Here is a 19301-nt window from a genome sequence, read left to right as displayed (position 1 = left end):
ACTATGAGCAAAAGGCATACGTAGATTACCATGGCTAATGACGCCGATGAGTAGCTGGTTCTCACAGGGTCACCGCAGCAGAGTGTGTTTCTTCGACCTCTTGTTCGCCCCTAGGTCAGCAACACGCATGCTGCTCTCTTGTGGGGCGGTCACGGATGCTCGTTTTCTTTCAGTTGTACCAATCACTGTTTGAGTGAGCGTGGGATATGTATGAGCGCGTTGTTGAGTGGATGTGTGGGTAGTTGGGCAACGCAGCAGGATGACCCTCGACAAACACACGTACACGCATGGCTAGGAGCTTGACTTGGCAGCTGCGAAGCGTGCTTGTCAAAAGGCCTCTCTGCCCCACAGCGGGCAGAGACGCGGATGCACTTGGACTACGTCGCGCCTTCGCAAAACAAAGCCATAACACGGGCCACCTCCTCGTTGGTCACTCCGCTTTCCTGCCGTTCCCCTCCACGATTACGGCCTCGGTGGCCCGGGCTCCGCTCCATTGAGGGGGTCTTCAACCGCTTCGTCTTTTCGAGAACCGCGCCTGCCGTTTGCTTCTCTGGTGCACTATCGATACCTTCGCAACTCGCAGCACGTGGCTTCCGACCCCGCTTGCGTCGTAGAGACAGGTTGTTCGTAGGCATCGTCTCAGTGACTTGCTGGCGCTTGTCGCGCACCACCGACATAGCTGACGATAGCGGTGTGTTTGCAGTTGTCCTCGCCTTCCGACCCCTTCGCCGAGGAGACGCGAGCGCATCCGCCATTGTTGAGTCAAGAGGGGGCATGAGATGCTGTTTGATCTGTGCCTTGGCAGGCACAAGTACCTCCCTCGCTAACGACGATGCACCTACCGAGGACTCCACAGTATCCCCCTCGATCATTGTGGCTGTGATATCCTGCACGGCGCGTTGCACCTTGCGCCGTTGTTCATTGGAGAAGGTCGCCAAGATCACACTGGTGTCGCTGAAGCGGTGCTTGGGAGAAGGAAGCGGGGTCGCAAGCACGCGTGCTGCTCGGAGAGAGCGGAGACACTCGTACACACTGCCCTCGAGAGCGCATTGCACTTGCTGCAGCCATGTGTCACCACCGGTGGAGCAGTTGTCGTGGGTCTTGACTTTGCTGGCGCCTTTTATTCGCTCCTCCACGTGGAGACTCGGCTGCCGCGCGCAGCCATCATCCAACAGCTTCCCTTCAGCTGTGAGGTGTGATCCGGTACCCAACGAGGGCTCGCCCCTCTCATTCTGCGGATCCTCCTCCGCGTCTGCCGCTCCTCGCGTGGTGGTCGTCAGCGCATTCACGGCCGTGGTGCCGCTACGCCCAGACACGAGCCGCGCCGCTTCGTCCCTCTCGGCGTCGTTGCGGGGGAAGCAGAAAGCGACGGCAAGCTGCTGAAAGGCCGAGAGGGTTTCAAAATTTACCCTCACACTGTCCGCCACCTGCGAGTGGACGGCGGACGTTGAGGGCACTGCTGTCGCTCCTTCGCGCCTAGCGACCCTACCGCTGTAGGTCCCGGTGAGGGCAGCATACAGATCCTTCGGCGATGCATAGGGCTTGCAAACGCCAGAGTGAGTGATGGGATTGTCGCCCACTCCCGCGGGCTCCGTCACCAGCGTACTCAGGTACGACGATTTGGCCGATTCGTCGCGCTGCGGCAGCACGTGCGCACAGCCAAAACAAGCGTAGCTCACCTGACTGTGCAGCGAGAGAGACTCAAAGGCCGGGTTTATCGCCTGTGCGTCCTCGCCACTACGGGCGACTTGCCCCGGCGCTGGCGAGGGCGGTGACCCATCAGTGCTGGGTAACACAAAGAGCGACACGAGCTGGCGGTGCAAGTTCCAGAGTGTCTCGTACGTGCGCTTCGGATGGGTGACAGCGCGCACTTCGTCGCGAGCAAAAAAGAGCAACCAGAAGGCCTTCTGCACCGCCACATCCACCATGGCCTCGTGCACCAGCAGACTGGCGTGGCGGCGCACGTAGAGGAGGTTGCCTATGAGGTCACCCGTTGACGCTCGGGTGAAGCGCTGCCACAGCGCGGCAAGCTGCACGTCCTCGTTATTCTGCAGCTGTCGTTGAAACGGCACGTTAGAGGCGGCTGCGACCGCACTAATGCGTCCGTGGTCACCCTGTTGTCGGGAGGTCCTTCCGCCTCGCGCGCTAGACGCAGCTGCTAGGTTGGAGAGGAAGGTGGAGCGGCCACCAGGCAGCCTGGCGACAGCCACTCCCTCGCCGTTCGTCAGCTCGAGCACCACCCGGTCCACATCGTACGCACGCACGTGTGCCGCCTCCCGATCACGCATCACCTCCAACAACGAGGCCTCTGTCAGCGCGTGAGTGCTACCCACGCCCGCTGCTTTGGCCTCTGCCTCTTCCTTTTCCTGTGCCTCGCGCAGCTGCGCCGCCGTTTCGGCCTCCGCGAGCATGCTCTCCATCTCAAACGACGTGTTGTTCTGACCGAACACGGCGTAAACACCACCCAGCTCGCGAACTCGCTGGGAGAGCTGCGCGCTTTCGGCTCCAAAGAGGAACGTGTTTTGCTCCTCCTCGCTCATTTTGTCCCACGCCATTGTAATGGCGTCGACAGCGGCAGTGCTCGCCAAGGTCATGCAAGGTAAAGACGCCCTCCCCGCGTGGGCCTCGTCGACTCCACGCTCCCCTTTCGTAAGGCAAACCTCTGCCCGGTGCGGCACAGCGGTGGCGCAGGGAAGCGGCCCTAAAGACGGCGGGTCGTCCCAGGAGGCGGCAGCCTCACAGTACTGCAGAGGTGCAAGATCTGAGGCGGTGATAGTGGGCCGTCCTTCACCAAAGCTGAAGGGCCGCGTGTGCGGGCCGCAGACCCCGGTTGTGAGGTGGCGCTGCGTGAGCACAAAAGCCTTCCACGCCCCCAGCGGTCCCTCAAAGGCTGGAAGAGAGCGATCGGTGCCGCTGGTGTGACCCAATGCAGCAAGTACTTCCCGTAAGGCATCACTGAAAAAGTGCACCTGCTGGGGATCGGTGCTGAAGACGCGAGTCATGGCCGCCTGCACATCCTCCGCAGTGGTGTCTCGTATCACACCACCCGCAGCAACCGTGTCGCTGGCAGTCATCACAACGGAGGCAGCAGCGTCATCAGCGCCAGCACCGGAGGACTTCAGAGAGGTATCCTCGCCAGAGGCTGCAGTGTCTACGGAAGTTGTGCAGCTCGGATGAAGTGCCGCTGCCTCTTTCACCGCAAGCAATACGAGTTCCTGCACCTGGTCCCACCAGCGGTGTGGCGCCCGCAGCAGACGGAACACGAGGGTGCGCAGGACCTTGCTGCGTCCAATCACCTCTCGGTGTGTGAAAGGCGGCGGCGCTGAAGTTTCCGCGAAGCCGGCTGCGCTCTCGGTGCTGAGCGGTGCAGTGTTGGTTCCATCGGCTCGCTCCAAATCCAAGACCCACTCACTTGCGAAAAAGAGTTCCCGCTTGCTGACACGATCCAGTAGCGGCATGCATCGCCTCACCCGATCCTCAGGGTCGATGTGCGTGACGACAGTTGTGTGATGATCTGTGACACGGAACAGAGCATTAAAGAGTGCGAACTGGTCAGCAGGGGAATCTCGACGGTCGAGACTGAAAACACAGCGCATGGAGACGGTGGGAGGAGGAATGGCTTCCTTGACAGCGATTCTATCGGCACCGCCACCGTCAGCTGTGGCAGGTACCCCTGTGGTCACTGGGCTCTCAACCAGCTGGCGGACATCGCCGCCGCCCTGTGGCATCTTCTCTGCCTTGGATTCGCGAATGTCGGATGCTGGCTTCTCTTCAGCCACCCCACACGATGCGACATCCTCTGCGCTGCATATGAGTGCATCCGCGACACCAGCATCGGGATACGGTCGCGTCGAGGCAGGAGTGCCGAGCAAAGTAGGTGGCGTCGGTAACAACGGAGGAGCGCCAGTAGACGTGCTGCCCTCCCTCCCTGCCTCAGCTATGCTCGCATCACTGGGCACCAGAACTTTCGCCTTCCCACTCAACGGCTCCACCATGAGATCGCCATAGAGCACGCGCTCAAACGCAGCCTCAGCAGACTCGAAAGCTGCCCGTGGCATTGTCACTGCCGTTGCCGACATTGGCTGACCCTTCTCCTCGCTGAGTCTGGAAGCCTGTAAAGGTGAAAGAGCACTTTTCGAGAGTTCTGCACTGCCTCCCAGAGGTAGGTGGCTCGGAGGTGGTGGAAATGACTTTGGAGATGCTAGCGTAGCGACGCCAGCTGCAACAACTGTACGGCCTTCGCGGCTTTCTTCGACCACTCCCGCTGTCTCGCCCGTCGGTCGCTCGGTTGGTGTATTCGAGGTGGAATCAGGGGTCTTTGTACTGTGGCTGCCGGTGGCGCCGCCGTCTCCCCTACTTTCAACGACGGGGTCGCCGTAGAGCGCCTGCTCAAACGCTAGCTCGGTGATGAGATGCATGCGGCGCTCTTCCTCAGACTGTGAGACGGACGGCAACAGGGGCGGGCTGCTGACTCCGCTGCTAGGGCGAGGATTCTCTCGTGGAGTCTGGGCCAAAGGGGTCGACTTTGCAGCACGTGTCACCGAGAGAGTTTCAGAGCCTGTGATACTTGCGCCAGCAGTATCCTCAGGTACCTCGATTGCGACCGCACTGGGGGATTCTGTGAGGTCCTCGATACAGGGCGCGACGCGGATAGCGACATTTTTGTTTGCTAGGTCGCTGGAAGGAGTTGTATCGGCGGAGTCGGCTACACCAACAACGGATTGATGTGTAAACCCCATGTAAAGCGCCTCGTCAAACGCCTTTTCCCAGGGGCTGAGCTTTTCTGCAGGCGCCCCTGCATCACTTGGTGTGGCCTGTGACGAAACACACCGGTGCTGCGGGAAAAGAGAGCTGCGCATGGCCCCCTGCGGCGTAAAGGACTTCAAAGGACGCGGTGGTGTTCGATTGAACAGCGGCCGCCACGTCGAAAAGCGCCTGCAGAGCAATTGGCGCATCCATGCAGTTGCACTGTGACAGTCCCTTCCTCTGTCATACGAGTGTGGCGTTACAGCGGCTGAGGCGGCATATTTCACCTTCTTCATTCCATTGGATGTGCCGCCAGCTTTTCTTCTTGGGTGCGTGAGCGTGTATATGTGAAGAGGGAGAGGAGGATGGTGGCCCTCCCCCCTTTACCCGCAGGTTCTATGCTTGGTGTTATATGAGTGTGGGTGTGTATGATAGAGAGCAAGAGGCAGGGAAAGGGAGGACAGGTACACAGAACAGCTGAGTCCTTCCGTTCACTCCCCACAAGAAAGCGACAGCAGGTGGTATCTTGGCGTATGTGCCGGATGGAATCTGTGTGTACACCGAAGCGAGGGGATGGACCTCCTCTGTGCCCGCTCCCCCCACCCCCACTAATCCTCTGTCGTGATTGGGGTGGAGATTGAGAAGGGGAGAGAACGAGATGTGCGCTTCGTAGTAAATTAAGTAAATCTTCTCTGCTATCCTGCGTCCCTCTCCACCTCTCGCGCTGTGCGCAGCACCCACGCAGATCACGGAGGCGGAGTATACCTTCGAAAGAGAATGAGAGCGATGCATAGCCGATTCTCTATTCGCTGGGCTATAAAGAACGTGCAAGCACGCGGACAAGCACGAGCGAGCACGCACTAATGACAGACAGACGGCGGATAACGACGATACACACACACACGCACACACAGAAGAGAGTGGAGACGACAGAAAAGGAAGGCCCTAACGTGAAGAAACACAACGTACACGCGCATTCGCACCCCACCACCACCCGCAAACACAAGTAGGGAAGAGGGGTAAATGCAAAGGCACCGTGATGAGTAGAGAGTAGCTCAGGTGTGGGCCGGTATGGACGCGTTTGTGCGCAGACACCGGCGCAGCGAGTGCTGGTTATATGCCCCTCTCCTGCATGGCAGTGCTCTCTCCATGTTCTATCAAGAGTCACTGATGGAGGCACTGCCTGTCCGCCCCCCTTTTTCTCCCCCTTTAGTCAGCGTATCTCCTGTTGTTCACCAGCCGCTCGAAAAGCGGACGTTCGCATTTCGCTGCGTATTGGGCTCGTTTCGTTGCTTTTGGGAGGAACTTTGCTCCAGTCGCGGTGCGGCATGGGCGAACCTTCAGCGCGTGCAAGCGCGTGTGTATACGTGTGTGTATGAATGAGATGGAGATGGGGGCCGGGGGGCGGGACTGCAAATCAGTACGGGCAGGGCCATCATATATATAAGGCACGCGATGAGACTCAACACCAACAAATAAGGCAGGAGGGAAAACAAAACGAAACAAACAAAAAGGAAAGTCGTCCTTAGCACTGGCGCGAGCACGCCCGACAGCAACCACAGAATAAACGAAAAGAAGAGAGAAAAATACGAGGCGACGAAGCCGAAAACACGCATGGCCACCACCACCAAAGTACACACGCGCACGGATGTGAGTGAAAAAGCGGCGAATACTTCCAAAGAGGGCGGAAGAGAACAGAAAAAAAAACACCAACCACGAACAACATCGCGCTATATCTTCTGTATAGGGCTAAAATGAACAAACAAGATGGGAAGAGGAAGGGAAGAAACAGAGAAGTGCCACGACGCACATAGGCACACGACAATGCAGGGGAGACGCGAAGGGAAGACGGCTAGATAGCACAGGATCAGCCTCACCAGCAGCAGTGATAGTAGAGAGAGGAGTCGGTCGTAACACCTCCATCATCTGCGTGGAATGCAAAGCATTTTCTTCGCTCTTCCAGATGCAGAAACTCATGAAAAGGGGAAGACATGCATTGCGAACGAGTAAGCAAGACACACACACACACACACAGCTGAACAAAGAATAAGAGAGGAATGTAAAGCGAGAGGCACTAAGGCCAACAGTAAACTGAAGTTCAGAGAGAGAGAGGCAGTGATAAGCCAGAGCAAACACAATAAAATCTATGGAGAGGAGACCTCTAATAGGGAAGGGGTAGAAACTCGCGAGGGGGGATGTTGAGCTCCGGAAGGGGTGCAGAGGTCAGCACTTACGACGCAGCGCCGGCACTGGGGACTGTACAAATGTCGGTCTGCCTATCTGCCGCAGTGCGTAGGCCACTGGGATGGAGGGCACAAGGATAGAGCGGTGTTGTTGGCGACAAAGCATCACGCACGCACCTCCTAATGCAGGTCACAAGAAGCGGTGGGGATGAGCAAGATAAAAATGAGGCGTTCACTCTGCCTGCCAACGACCTTTACCATTGGTTCACCCTTCTCACCTTCCTCACCCACCCCCTCCCCTCCAACGTCAATCGCACGCTTCGACACCTTCAGTGGCGTGGGAGTTCAGCCTGAGGGGGTACACGCGCCTCGTAGAACTGCTGCTCCTCTGCATCGAAGTTGTACTGACGGGGCTGCACAGAAGGTGACATAGCAATAGGTCCGCCTGTCTTACCTCTGTCGGCAGCATCATGCAGCCACTCCGGGTTGTGCCCACCTTGAGCATGGTGTAGCGCGCCCGCGGTGGGGCCACCTGTGTGTGCTTCATCATAGCCGTCATAGTCGTTGTCGTCGCACATCCACATCTCTTCACTGCACGGCTGCCGGCCGTTGGCCTTCGCCTCGTACGCGTTCATGCAATGGTGGTCCTCGCAGCTGTCCTCATCGATGTGATAGGGCGGAATGCATTTTGGCTTCGGCGCCGGCGCCTGTGCTGGTGGTACGCGGGCGTCATCGCCTCGGCCAGTGTCCTCGCGCTGCGCGAGTTTCGAGACAGATGAGGGCAAGACATCGGCCTGAGCTGACTTGCGGGTGAGATGCGGCACAGCGTGAGGGGTGCTGCGCTGGCCCATCCCGGGGAAGCCGGCTATGCCTGACTCCTCCGGCACACTGCATTGGTTGCCAGTGTGTGCGGCCGCCTTTCCGCGCCCCCTGCGCGGTCCATGGGACTGCTCGTACATCCGACTGCCCATGTCGCGGCCAGGGGGTGGAGGTACCACAGGTTGCCCCGACACAGCACCAGTGTACGCGCCGCGCTTGCCAGCCTCGGCACCGGACCCTGTCTTCGGAGCATTGATGAATCGCAAGAATGCACTATCGCTGTGCATCTCAAACTTCTTTGCCGCCTGCTCGCGTCTGTCCTCCGCAGTCGGTGCCGCTGCTGTGGCGTTCGTGGGTTGGGCTGTGCGGGATCCGCTTGCTGTCACCTGGTGACCCTGGTTGGGCGCGCGAGGTGCAGGGGTCGTGTCGTGCCACGAGAAAATGTTGAGGTGGTCCGCCGGTGCCGCTCCGCGGCGGCGCGTCGGATGGGGCGACTCCACGACGATCGAGTTCTGCTCGTGAATGCGGTCGAGAAACGACGGTCCGGCGGCCATCTTGTTTTGCGCAGTTGCGTGTCGAGCCCCCTCAGCTGGAACCGTCGGTGCGCCGCGACTCGCTTCGATGTTGGCTTGCAGTTCGGCCATGTCGCGTGCTTGGTGACGGCGGCCCGTGGGACGTCTGTGGGCGTCGCGGGCCTCACTCTCTACACCAAAAGTACCGCCAGCAAAGAACATTCTTACAAGGTACAACTAAAAGATGAGGAAGCGAGCGAGTCGGTCGGTCTGTGCGTGTGTGGAGAGGCAGTATCAGATCACCCTTCACCAAACCAGTGGACAGAGACAGCGAGACAGAGGTAGGTTGAGCAAAGGGAGGCCGTGTGGGTTTGGGGAGAGGGGACGCGTAGAAGCGGAGGGTGTAGAAGAGCTTAGGGGAGAAGGCAAAATCTGCGAGTTACGCAGGACACCAGAAAGAGAGCACCGCCAGTAGAGACACACAGGCACCTTACCACAAGTGCGTGCATTGCGGCTCTGAGATGCGTCCATTACTATTGAAGTGAAGAGGGCCACGGTATGAATGACCGGTAGCATGACTCCTCGTCTTCTTGCGAGGAACGAGAGAGTGCTCGCATAGACTGAGCTTTGGTGGGGGACATAGGCCTTTCCACGCCGCGTCTTGCCTCTTTCCATACGTGACTCCCGCACGACGAGTCTTCAGCAGCTGAAAACACACATCTACACACACATCGGACAGTGAGGTAGGGGCCTTCACGACAGACACCCACATAGACCCATACACACTCGCTCCGAGGAAGATGAGAACGAGAGCAAAGCTCACACAACCACGACAAGAGCCTCTCCCCCTGAGAGTCAAGGGAAAAAAAACGGGGGAATGGACATCGCCCATGGGCCGCAGAAATCTGGCGCCCATACACAGGCGCTCCTGTGCTCAAACACAGAAGGCAAGGGGAGTGGGGTGACCGCAAAGACTTGATGCACTTGTGTCGTTGGGGAGGCAACGACACAAGTCACACCACCGCCATTGCCAGGGTCCCTGTCAGGGCCTTCCTATTCTTCTCCACTGCCGACGGCGCCGGGCGACTCACGCTCGGATGGACCGCGTACATCTTTGCGAGCAAAAGACACTTGCAGTTCAGCACATTCATCTTGGACGATGAGACCATGCCGGCGCCGGCGAAATCCACGAGTCGCGGGCGGGAAAGACGCACGTGCACTGCGGCAGCCGGCAGCTATGGAGTGCGGTACAACCGTGAATGCACAGTCTCCTCCATAGAACAGGTCTCACGACTGCTTGCGAAGCTCTCCTCTGTGATGTAGCTCTCCGAAACGCCCAGATGATGCAGCGGCGGCAGCACATCGAAGCACCGACACGCCGTGTAGCCGCACGTAGTCTGCGATAACGAGTTTTGCCAGGAGTGGAGTCTCCGGTCAGCCCTATATGAGACCCCGTCTATGATCGGTAGGCCAGCAACCAAGATGCATCAACGACCTGCTAGTGGACTGATCCCCTGAAATGTTGCCATTGGCGAGTAGTAGCTCAACTCCCCTTTCACCAACGCAGCGCACTCGCTCAGGAAGGTGGCCCAGTGCTTCTTTATGGCGGATTCGCGCATGTACAGCACCCTCAGTCGCGACAGCATGAAGAAGAACCTCAAACAACTTGGGGGAGGGGAGGCGGGCTGTGCAACGAGAAGTATTCTAGCTTGAGGCAAGTCTGCAGCGCCCAGTCAATAACGCGCGAAAGCGTTCCTTTAGCGAGAGCAGCTGGTCAAGCACAAACACAAGGAAGACGCTCGACATGTATGGGCACTCCACCATCGCCAACACCCCAAGCCTTTTGCACCCCTACATACTGAAGAAGGTGAAGTTGTCAGTAGTGGCGCAGGAGAGGTACAGCGCGTAAAGTTGAGGCATGCGGGCAAGAGAGATGAGGCACACCAGTCGCGTGCAGCCGGGCGAGCCCAGCCGCTCCAGCATCGGCGCCTCGAGGAGCCCACGCACTTCCTCGTCCACGACGTATGTGTCAGAGAAGCCTGCGTGGTGGCAGAGTGCGCAGACTACCGAGAATCGTCACATCACACAGTTGCATGCGTGTGAACAGGCTCACCTCCAGCAGGCACGGGGCCGTGTCCATGGTCCAGTGAAGGACGTATCAGTCGTTGCACTGCGACGCCCCTGAGGCTGCGGCAGTCGCTGAGAGCCCGCACGGGGTCGGGGTGTGTGCAGCATGCAAGAACATAAGGACCAGGATCAACGCGAAGGGCCGGATGGTGAACACTGGCCTGTGTAGCACCCCGGTCAGTTTTGCCATATCCTGGAGAAAGTTCCGCACAAATCTTTCCCTTCCGCTCCACATGGCCTCCTATCCAGAAAAGCTTCTGTGACCCAGCAACGGAACCCAACAGTCACTCGACCTCCAGGCGTGCCCGTGACTCGCACGTCGGGGACGCGAGAAGGGTGGTCGCCAGGCGGATCGGCGTCACAATGCGATGCACCACCGACACGAATTTGTTTTTCTGAGCTTCTTCTGCTACCACCAAGATCCTGCCAACCGTGATCATCACTGTCTCAGGGGGTTGGTGATGCCCACGATTGTTCGCGGCACACACTGACTCATGGCAACGCTCCAGTGCCCACCGCTCGGCCGCGTGCACAGCCTGAAGTGCTCGCTGCTTTTTGGCCCGAGTGCCAACTTGTGAAAGCGCACTCAGAATCTGCACTGCGTCGTAATGGGGCGCCACAGTCGACTCGAGGCACGTACTTCGTCTTTCGTAGCTGTTGTCGCCACGCCAAGCAGGACGGAGACGGCACAGCGCGGAATCGCGTGGTTTTTGCAAGCACGCATCGCAGTACGCTTCTATGGACAGGCGGCGGCGCCATTGTACCTCTGGAGCGCCAAAAAACACGTACGCCGTGCACACCTTCTGGAAGGACCTTCTCTGGGATGCAGTCGCTAAGGAGGCACGGCTCGACCTTCCCTATCGCCACTCGCAGGTGGCACTTTTTTACCATCCCCAACGACCGGAGGCCTTCAAAGGGAGAGGCGTGGAAGTACCCCTGCACTCCATATAGGAGGTCCTGCGTCTCAGGCCGACTCGTGCTCATCGCCTCAACAACGTCCCAGTCCAGCGGGGCAGTGCACTTGAAGTGAAAGTGGGCCATTGAGGAGGAAGGGGCGCAGCCCGCACACCACGTACACCCTGAACGCGCCGCATCTCGTAGAGTACCGCAGTGAGCGCCACGCCGAGGTCCTTCGCCAGTGAGACATTCAGGCCGAACTTGCCTGGGCGTAGAGGGTGGCGGTGGCGCTGACACTGACAACTGCCGCTTTGTCTTCCGTCATGTGTTGGAGACTATAGCCTACGTATATGGCGAGTGCGTCGGCTTACTGGGGTCCCGGCAGGATAATGAGGTTTTCTTCCAGGATGCCACGAGTCGACATACACCGTAGGGCTTCTCTTCCGCAGCGGCGTACGCGCCACATCATAGACCGTCGTAGGACGCGCCAACACTCGACGACCATGAGTAAAAGAGGTTTGACGTCACGTCAGAGACGTCTCTCAAAGCCACTCTCCAGACGAAAGGACGAGGGGGGTGAAAAAAATGCACAACGTACAAAGAAATGAAAAGAAGGAGAGAGCAATGACAGCCTACCACGAAGGCGGGTCGAAACGTGAAGGTAAAGGCAGCGGCGAAACGCAAGAAATGAAAACTCAAGCAAAGAAGCGTGACTCTTTACGAGTTACATTACGCCCTACAGAAGTAGTGACATGGCGAAGACTCGCTGCATGGCGTGTGGTGCTCGCAAAGGAGAAGGTGCCAACATGCTTGAACAGAAACAAACCAACAGTAATCGCTTGTCAGATAAAATTGGGCTACAAGAAGGGTGCAAAGAGGGATGCCCAACGAGGTAAAACAAGACGACGATGACGACGAACGCAAACAACGGCACATCCTAGTCGAGGAGCACTTGGCGAGGGGGAAGCGGGGAAGGGGGGAGACTACAAACGCGTGGTAAAACAACACAACTGAAGCAGAAAAGGAAAAGAAAAGAAATCAAGCAAACGGGAAAGTGCAGGCATGACGAAAGGAGGGAAGGGGGGGGCGAGAAGATGTCGCAGGTAAGTGACACGCTTTTCGTGGGGCCGAATGTCACAGAGAAAGAGGCACACACTTTTGCATCACCGACGTCACCTCTTTCGGTCAAGGTGGTAACGACAACGGCCGCCACACCTAAGGCCCATGGCCGCCACAGGAGAACCCACTCAAGCAGAGGTCCCGGGGGGAGGGGAGGGAAGCACACACCATCCTCTGAAAAAAAAAGAAAATAAAGGAAAACAAGGCGTGTCGGCGCCAGCGACGGGTAAAGGGGCAGCTAAAAACAGACGAGAAAGAGCGACGTGGCGCAGTGGCGCTGATGACTAGGCGTGGAAAGTTGATCAAATCCGGAGGAAAAATCGGCAGCTCCAGCACAGGTCCCCAAACGGCGAGAGCAGCGGCGCGCAGAGTTGAGTGCTTCGTGCGGTCCCTTTCCTCTGACCCTATTTGAACAGGTCGCTCGTCAAACGGTGGAAACAACCGCCATAGAGCTGCCCGTTGAAGCTACACGCAGACACTCCACACGCTAATTCGGCTGCCGTTGGCCTGTACGAACGGGTGAGTTCTCGTCGTTCGCACCACTGACGACGGAACGCACAGTGCACGTAAGGCGATCGCCTCGCCGTCCGCTTTCCGGTATTGCTGCTGCTCCTCCACGTAGTCTAGCAGCTCGGCGATGCATTCAGACGTTAGAGATCCGCTAAGCTGCAGTTCCTCGAGAGCACCAAACGATCGGCTTCGGTGAGACGACAGGCCAATAACGCCGCATGCCTCTGCAAGCTTCGATGACGCCAGCGCATCCTGCTGCCGCGCGAGCTCTAAGAGCGCGCCAACATGGGCGGGAGTGAGTGAGCAGTGTTCAAACCGCAGCCGTCGCACTGTGGCTAGCGGCAGCGGGATCGACTGACCCAGGTCATGCGGCACAACGTAGCACCGCGTGAAGTGTAGTGTGGTGAGCTGAGCAGCGCGTGCGGCAACAAGATGTTTCAGGAAATCTAGCACTTGTGACACAATCGCGGTGCAACTCGAGTACGCCTCCGTCGTGGGAGACACAAGCAGGTCAAGAGATGGGTCGCTCGGCGCTCGCTGTACGGACGCGGCAATGGTGGGAGGAGCGTAATCGCTGTCTTCGCCCACTCTTACTCGTCGCAGATCCAAGTCTGCGCAGTGCAGCGCACAAAAGGGCAGTCGACTGCCTTCGCAGTCCTCCAGAAGAATGTCTTCCAATGTCCGCAGTGCCTGTGGCGTCCGGCACGGTAGCAATGGACCCAAAATATGGACGTCGAGCGGGACTGCGGGCGAGGTGGAGATGGTCGCCGGCTGCTTCGATGCCAAGTCTGCTTTGGCAGGCGTCGCCTCCGTGTCAACAGTAGGAATTAACATCGTACTGCTCAGATCAGGCTCCACCTCCACACGGAGAGGGAGGTATGGTGCACACGCGGTGAGGGCCGCGGAAATTTGCTCCAGCGTTCGGAGAGGCTGCCGGCTTGCCTCCAACGCGTTCAACGCCGTCGTCACCGCGTACAGACCGCTTGCATCCTCGCCCTCCCTTGCGATCGGGCTTGAGTCGGCGTTGCTGTGCTCGTCTGTGGACGGCTCCATCAGGCCGAACTGCAAGACATGACTGTCATTGGTTCGCCCTGAGAGGTTCACACTTGGCCCAGGGTGACGACATCCAGAGGAGTAGCCCGGCATCCCTGACACACAAGTGCAAGTGCCGTCGGCTGCCATGCGCATCAGGACACCTCGTCGCATGACAAGTTGTCCTCCCTCCCCCTCACCCCAGTCGCGTGGGCGCTGAGTGAAGGACAGGGAAGACGGGGACGTACTCGAGTCCGCCACAGAGATCTCATCAAGAGAATCTGAGGGTGGCATGTTGGCGCCCTCTCTTACCACATACACGTGCTCCGTCAGCGGAGTGGACGGAGAGGTTCTGCCGCCAAAGCCTACCTCGCTAGACCGCGAACGCGGTGGCAAATATTGCCGGTGTAGATGGCCTTGACCGCTGCCGTTATGCGGAGTTGCAACTGGTGGTGCATTCCCCCTATCCCTGTTGCGCCAGGATCCGCGTGAGACACCCGAATCGGGGAGCGCGTCACCGGAAACGTTCATAACGGGGACACTGTCGTCGACATCGACTACGGCAAAACCAACGCTGGTCAGCCAAGAATCACGGATGCCAAAGCATCTGCAGCAGCCTCGGCACCACATCTGCAGGCACTGAAAGGGACGGAGCAGCGCCGCCACCATTGGCGATTGACTTGCATGACTGCGCGAGGCGGTGGCTTCGCTCCGCGCGGACAAAGAGAAATTGCTGAAGAAGGAGCATCGAGCGTCACTGCTCGTGCCGTCTGCCAGCGTGGGTGCAGGCGTGCCGTTTTCGTCGGTGGCGGCGAGAGCCCATGTCGTGTTCAGCTGTCGCAACTGCCGCTGCGGAGACGAGGACGAGAGCTGCCGAAGCGATGGTAGCGGGTTTTCCCGGCTGCTCGAAAGCAGAGGACCGCATTCGACGTCACCCATCCAGATGAAGGGTAGGGGGAGGGGGGCGGCGGCGGCGGTGATGTCAGTGAGAACGCCAGGGAAACAGCACCGGTGAGAGGAGAAACACCGCTTCTGCACTCAGGGATGGGGACTGGAAGTCGATGCGGGGCTTACTTCACGAGCAGAGAGAGAGAGAAAAAAGGGGCCCTCTCTGTGTTTGTATTCGTGCGTGATGCGTAGCACGCCAATCATGGGCCCAGTCGCTCCGCTGAAATGGATTTCAGCGCCCGCTTGGTTATGTATGCGGTGACGAGGAGAACGCCGTAAGAATGTCACCTCAATGAGGCGGCAGCTCTGCCGATGTTGGCGCGTTACTTCAGTGTGTGTGTCGAAGAGAGGTGGAGGAAAGTGAGAGGAGGCAGTGCAGCAAAACGCGAGCAGGTGGCGGGCAAGATAACACAACACGACGACAACGCTGGAAATAGATAGCGGAGGAGAGGTGCAAGACGTGATGGTGCTGTGGGGGGGGGGGGAGGGGGGGGAGCGACCAGAGTGGCCTCGATGACCTCTCCTTGAGACTCTTCCCCCACTGATTCCCCTTCTCCCTGGTCGCTCCCCCACGTTTCCATGTCACGGTTCACTTGCAGCGCTGCTTGTTGACACGTCCCTCAGGGTCCCTTCCTCCGAGTCTGAGTCCACCACAAGTCGGAGCGCACGATCGCAATCATACAACAACAACAATAAAAACAACGAGTCGCAGGTGCAAGACAAGCGCAAAAAGGGAGGGGGAGGGTAGCGGCAGCGTCATCCATCATACAGGCAGGCAGACACAGACGCGCAGTGGTGAAGCAGACCACGCCAGAAACGACACACAGCAGCGAGAGAGAGAGAGACGGAAAAGAGAAAGAGGCAGAGAGCAACCGGTCGCACGTGAAACGAAGATTTGCTGCTTTTCGTTCGTTAGAGGCAAGCGAGCTCTAAAAGGGTAGCAGCAGGAGAGCGGGGGTCAATCTTCCATGAAGGGCACCCCGTCTGTGCACACGCCGCCCGCACAGCAGGCACTCTGCTCCACATGTCCTCTCCATTCTTCACACCGTGCATCACCACTGCTTTCCAACCGCCTGTGGACCTCACGAACTCCCCCCATACCTCCGCACCATCTCTGCCAGCGCGGCCTCTTGCGTGTCAATGCGCACATTCAGCAGCTCCAGTTGTTGCTCCAAGGGAGGTGGCACTGGAGGGGTCGGCAGAACACTGGTCGGTATTGCGGCTATCGGTGGTGGAAGCACCGCCGGCGGAAGCAACACAGGGAGGAAGGCTTGATGGAGTGGAGGTGAAATCGCAACGCCCAGCGGCGATGGCGGCAAAGTGCTCCTTGGCGGAGATGGTGCCTGAAGTGGAGTGACAGTGGATAGCAGCGGAAGTGGGACACGGGGTACGGCGATTTCCACAGCCGGCACTGCCTCACCAGCGGCTGCGGTCTCCGTTCCAGCATCCCTCCTCACTTGCTCGCCTGTCGTCGGTGGTTCGAGATTTCCAGCTGGCGGCGTCTTGTCAGCCTCGGTGGACTGCGGCTCCTGTAGCAGCACACCGTTTTCACTCGCTACACCTCCCTCTGATGTCGGGGCCGGCGACTCCTCCTCTGGCACGACCGTCGCCGTAAAGGTAAGAGAGTGAGGCGGATGAAAAGCCGGCGTGTCCTCGCCGTCCAATGAAGCGACCTTAGAGGACAACACCGGAATAGGGTCATTGTCGCTAATCACGTGCGCTGCCAGGGCTGCATTCAGAGACGGCGTTACTGGCGAAAGTGGTGTGATGCCGGAAGGGGTCTCCGCCGCCGGTGGTACCTCGTAGGTGTCGCCAGAAGACGAAGGTGCGTCCACAGGAATGTCGGCGGTAATACCCTTCTCGACGGGCGCTGCCAAAGAGCTCTCGGCCGTCATTTCTGCCGTCTGTTTCTTTTCGAAGGGTTCAGCAGGAGCAAACACAACGTGCACCGCGCCGCTCTTCTCGTTAACAGGTAGCTCTGCTGACTTGTATATCTCCGCCGCGTGATACACGGCGGTGGGGTTGACCACCGATGTCTTTTCAGCCAGCAGTGCTCTTTGTGGTGCCGCTGGCGATGGCATCATCTCCGAGTCTGGTTCAGTAGGTACGCTGAGTTCTTCGGACTTCATCGGCACCGACACGGTAGCCCCTTGGTTGTGTGTGTCCTGTCTGTCACCCCTCTGCGCGTCCTGCAACACCACAGCCATCTGCGCAGCTGCGCCGACGTCCACAAAAGGGTTGTGTAGCGGCGGTGGCAGCGGCTCGCTTTGCTGCGCCACTTCGATCCGCGGAGGCGGAACTGTCACTGCCGCTTCTTCGCTGATGAATGGCGGCTCGTCATCTCCGTCACTGGTGATCGAGACTGTTGTCACTGTGGTTGCCTCAAAAAGCGCCAGCGCGCCGCCGGTGATTGTCTCTGTTGTGTGCTGTGCGTTGGCCATCACCGCTGTGGTCTCGCTATGCCATGCATCAAGTGTTTCACGCAGCTCGGCCATCGTCATTTCGTCTGCTGCTGATTGACTGGCAGGCACGCGCTCGGGCGACGGTATGCGCTGGTGTTGCAGTAGCTCATTTGGTACGACGTCCAGCACGTGGCGCAGCATGGAGGAGATTGTAACAAACCGGCCGCTCAGCTGTTGGTAGTAGAGAGCCAACGCACTCTCGCGGCGCTCCATCAGAGCAATGCGATCCAGCCCACCACACAGCTGCGCCTCGAGTATCTTCGCTGCGTCACGCTCCCGCTGAAGCGCGACCGATAGCGTATGCACTTTTGCCTTTGTTAGAGTGAGCGCCTCCGCCGTCCGCTCCGCCTGCAGTTTGTAGTAGGCACGCTGACTGAGAGCGTCCGCTGCGGTCATGATGTTTCTGTGCGACGAGGCCCCTTTCGTACTGGGACTCACGCTTTCCTCTGCTGCACGCCGCAGAGCCTTTTCGGTCTCCAACAGCTGGTGCATGGCGGCGCACTCAGCGGCCATGGCCTCATTCTCGATCTTCATCTCCCGCAGCGCAGCGCGGAAGTCGATAACCTCAGTCGCCATCAAGTCCCGCTCCCGCCCGAGATGCAAGGCAAGACCCTGCAGCCCCTCCACATCCTTCGTCAGCGATTCGAGATTGTGGAGAAGAATGCTACGCTCCGTCTGGTACGCTGCAGGAACTCCACGCATGCGCGCTATAGCATCGTCGTCGGACTGAGGTGTCTTCACAGTTACGGCAGCTGCATCCGCGTGGCGAATGCGCTCTGCATGCAGCAGGGGGAGCTCAACACTCATGAGACGAGCTGCTGACGTCGTCCTCGACGTCTTTGCACGCTCGGCGTCGTGACGTGCACTGGAGTCACGATGCATACGCGCCATCGCGTCTTGTTGCTGCTTCATAACGCGTAGCTGTAACTCCAGACATGCAATCTGTTTCTTGAGATTCTGCACGAGCGACACCTCTACGGCTGTCTCACGCGACTGCGGCAAGGAAAGGAGAGAGTTCTGATGTCCTGCGACGTGACAGGAACTCACCGTTGTAGCCATTGTGGTGATGCCTTTGCTCTCCTGCCCCAACCACTTTCCCCGCTGACGTGAGCGCGGGTCGCGCGATGTAACTTTCTTTGCCACAAGAGGCTGCTTTCGTGTCGGCGAGCGCCTTTCAGCAGCAGCAGCAGCAGAGCCTCTATGAGCAGAAGCGGCAGTGGTGGTTGGTGCGACGTCGACAAACTTGCTCTGGAGAGTACCTTCTAAGAGACCTTTACCCGTCACTGCAAGTGCGGGCGGGACGTAGTCAACGCGTTGGTGCATGACCGATTGGGAGAGTCTTAACAAGAACAAGGCACAGCCTCTATGAAACGGTGGAGTAGGTGGGGGTCCGTTTAAAAGTGCTAGAGAGCCACAACGGTGGGTTCTCAGGGTGCCTAGCTGACCAGCTCTCTCTATAAATGGGAGTAAGTATGGATGAATGTCTCAGCCGGCACTTCACCACCAAGTGCAGGTATGGGTTTGAGCAGCTGCCTGTCTCTAATGGAGCCGAAAAGAGGTATGATAGTAGCAGTAAGCACTCGGCCGAGTCGCTTAGCCACTCTCTTCGATGATTCAAAGTCTTGCACACACGCAGCGACTCGCTCGTGCGTCGAGACATGCGCAGTCATGTGATCAAAGCACAGTGGAGAGGGCAAAACGGGAGAGAGGAGTTCAACGCATCTAACAGAAGAAAACTTCAGCTGCCTGTCCGAGTGAGACCTGCTGAGATCGCATAACGACGAGGACCTCCTCAACAACTAGAGGCCCACGGAAACCCCAAAAAAAGGTGGTCTTCAACCACTCAGCGACTCACCTCGGAAAGTGGCGTTCGTAGCATAGAACGTCTTGCAACGCAGTCAAAATCCAAATACAGCGATGTCGCCCGTGTCCAGTGCCATCAGCAT

General features: G+C 58.5%; 4 protein-coding genes across 4 annotated transcripts; all 4 read right to left on the bottom strand.

Moving 5' to 3' along the window:
• Window positions 1-377: 377 nt before the first annotated feature.
• LPMP_281130 (hypothetical protein) lies at window positions 378-5042 on the bottom strand (the record flags this gene model as incomplete). The annotated part of the gene is made up of 1 exon (XM_010702151.1): window positions 378-5042. One exon carries the CDS (start codon window positions 5040-5042, stop codon window positions 378-380), a length of 4665 nt encoding a protein of 1554 aa, XP_010700453.1.
• A 2216-nt stretch (window positions 5043-7258) lies between these two features.
• On the bottom strand, window positions 7259-8302 carry LPMP_281120 (hypothetical protein; the record flags this gene model as incomplete). Its single annotated transcript, XM_010702150.1, has 1 exon — window positions 7259-8302. One exon carries the CDS (start codon window positions 8300-8302, stop codon window positions 7259-7261), a length of 1044 nt encoding a protein of 347 aa, XP_010700452.1.
• A 4566-nt stretch (window positions 8303-12868) lies between these two features.
• LPMP_281110 (hypothetical protein) lies at window positions 12869-14059 on the bottom strand (the record flags this gene model as incomplete). The annotated part of the gene is made up of 1 exon (XM_010702149.1): window positions 12869-14059. The coding sequence occupies one exon, from the start codon at window positions 14057-14059 to the stop codon at window positions 12869-12871; it is 1191 nt and encodes a 396-aa protein (XP_010700451.1).
• A 1916-nt stretch (window positions 14060-15975) lies between these two features.
• On the bottom strand, window positions 15976-18678 carry LPMP_281100 (hypothetical protein; the record flags this gene model as incomplete). The annotated part of the gene is made up of 1 exon (XM_010702148.1): window positions 15976-18678. The coding sequence occupies one exon, from the start codon at window positions 18676-18678 to the stop codon at window positions 15976-15978; it is 2703 nt and encodes a 900-aa protein (XP_010700450.1).
• Between the last annotated feature and the right edge of the window lie 623 nt (window positions 18679-19301).

Source organism: Leishmania panamensis (assembly GCF_000755165.1).
Source record: "Leishmania panamensis strain MHOM/PA/94/PSC-1 chromosome 28 sequence".
Lineage (NCBI taxonomy): Eukaryota > Euglenozoa > Kinetoplastea > Trypanosomatida > Trypanosomatidae > Leishmania > Leishmania panamensis.
Note: the sequence above shows the minus strand (reverse complement) of the source record. Positions and strands in the feature narration are given on the sequence as shown.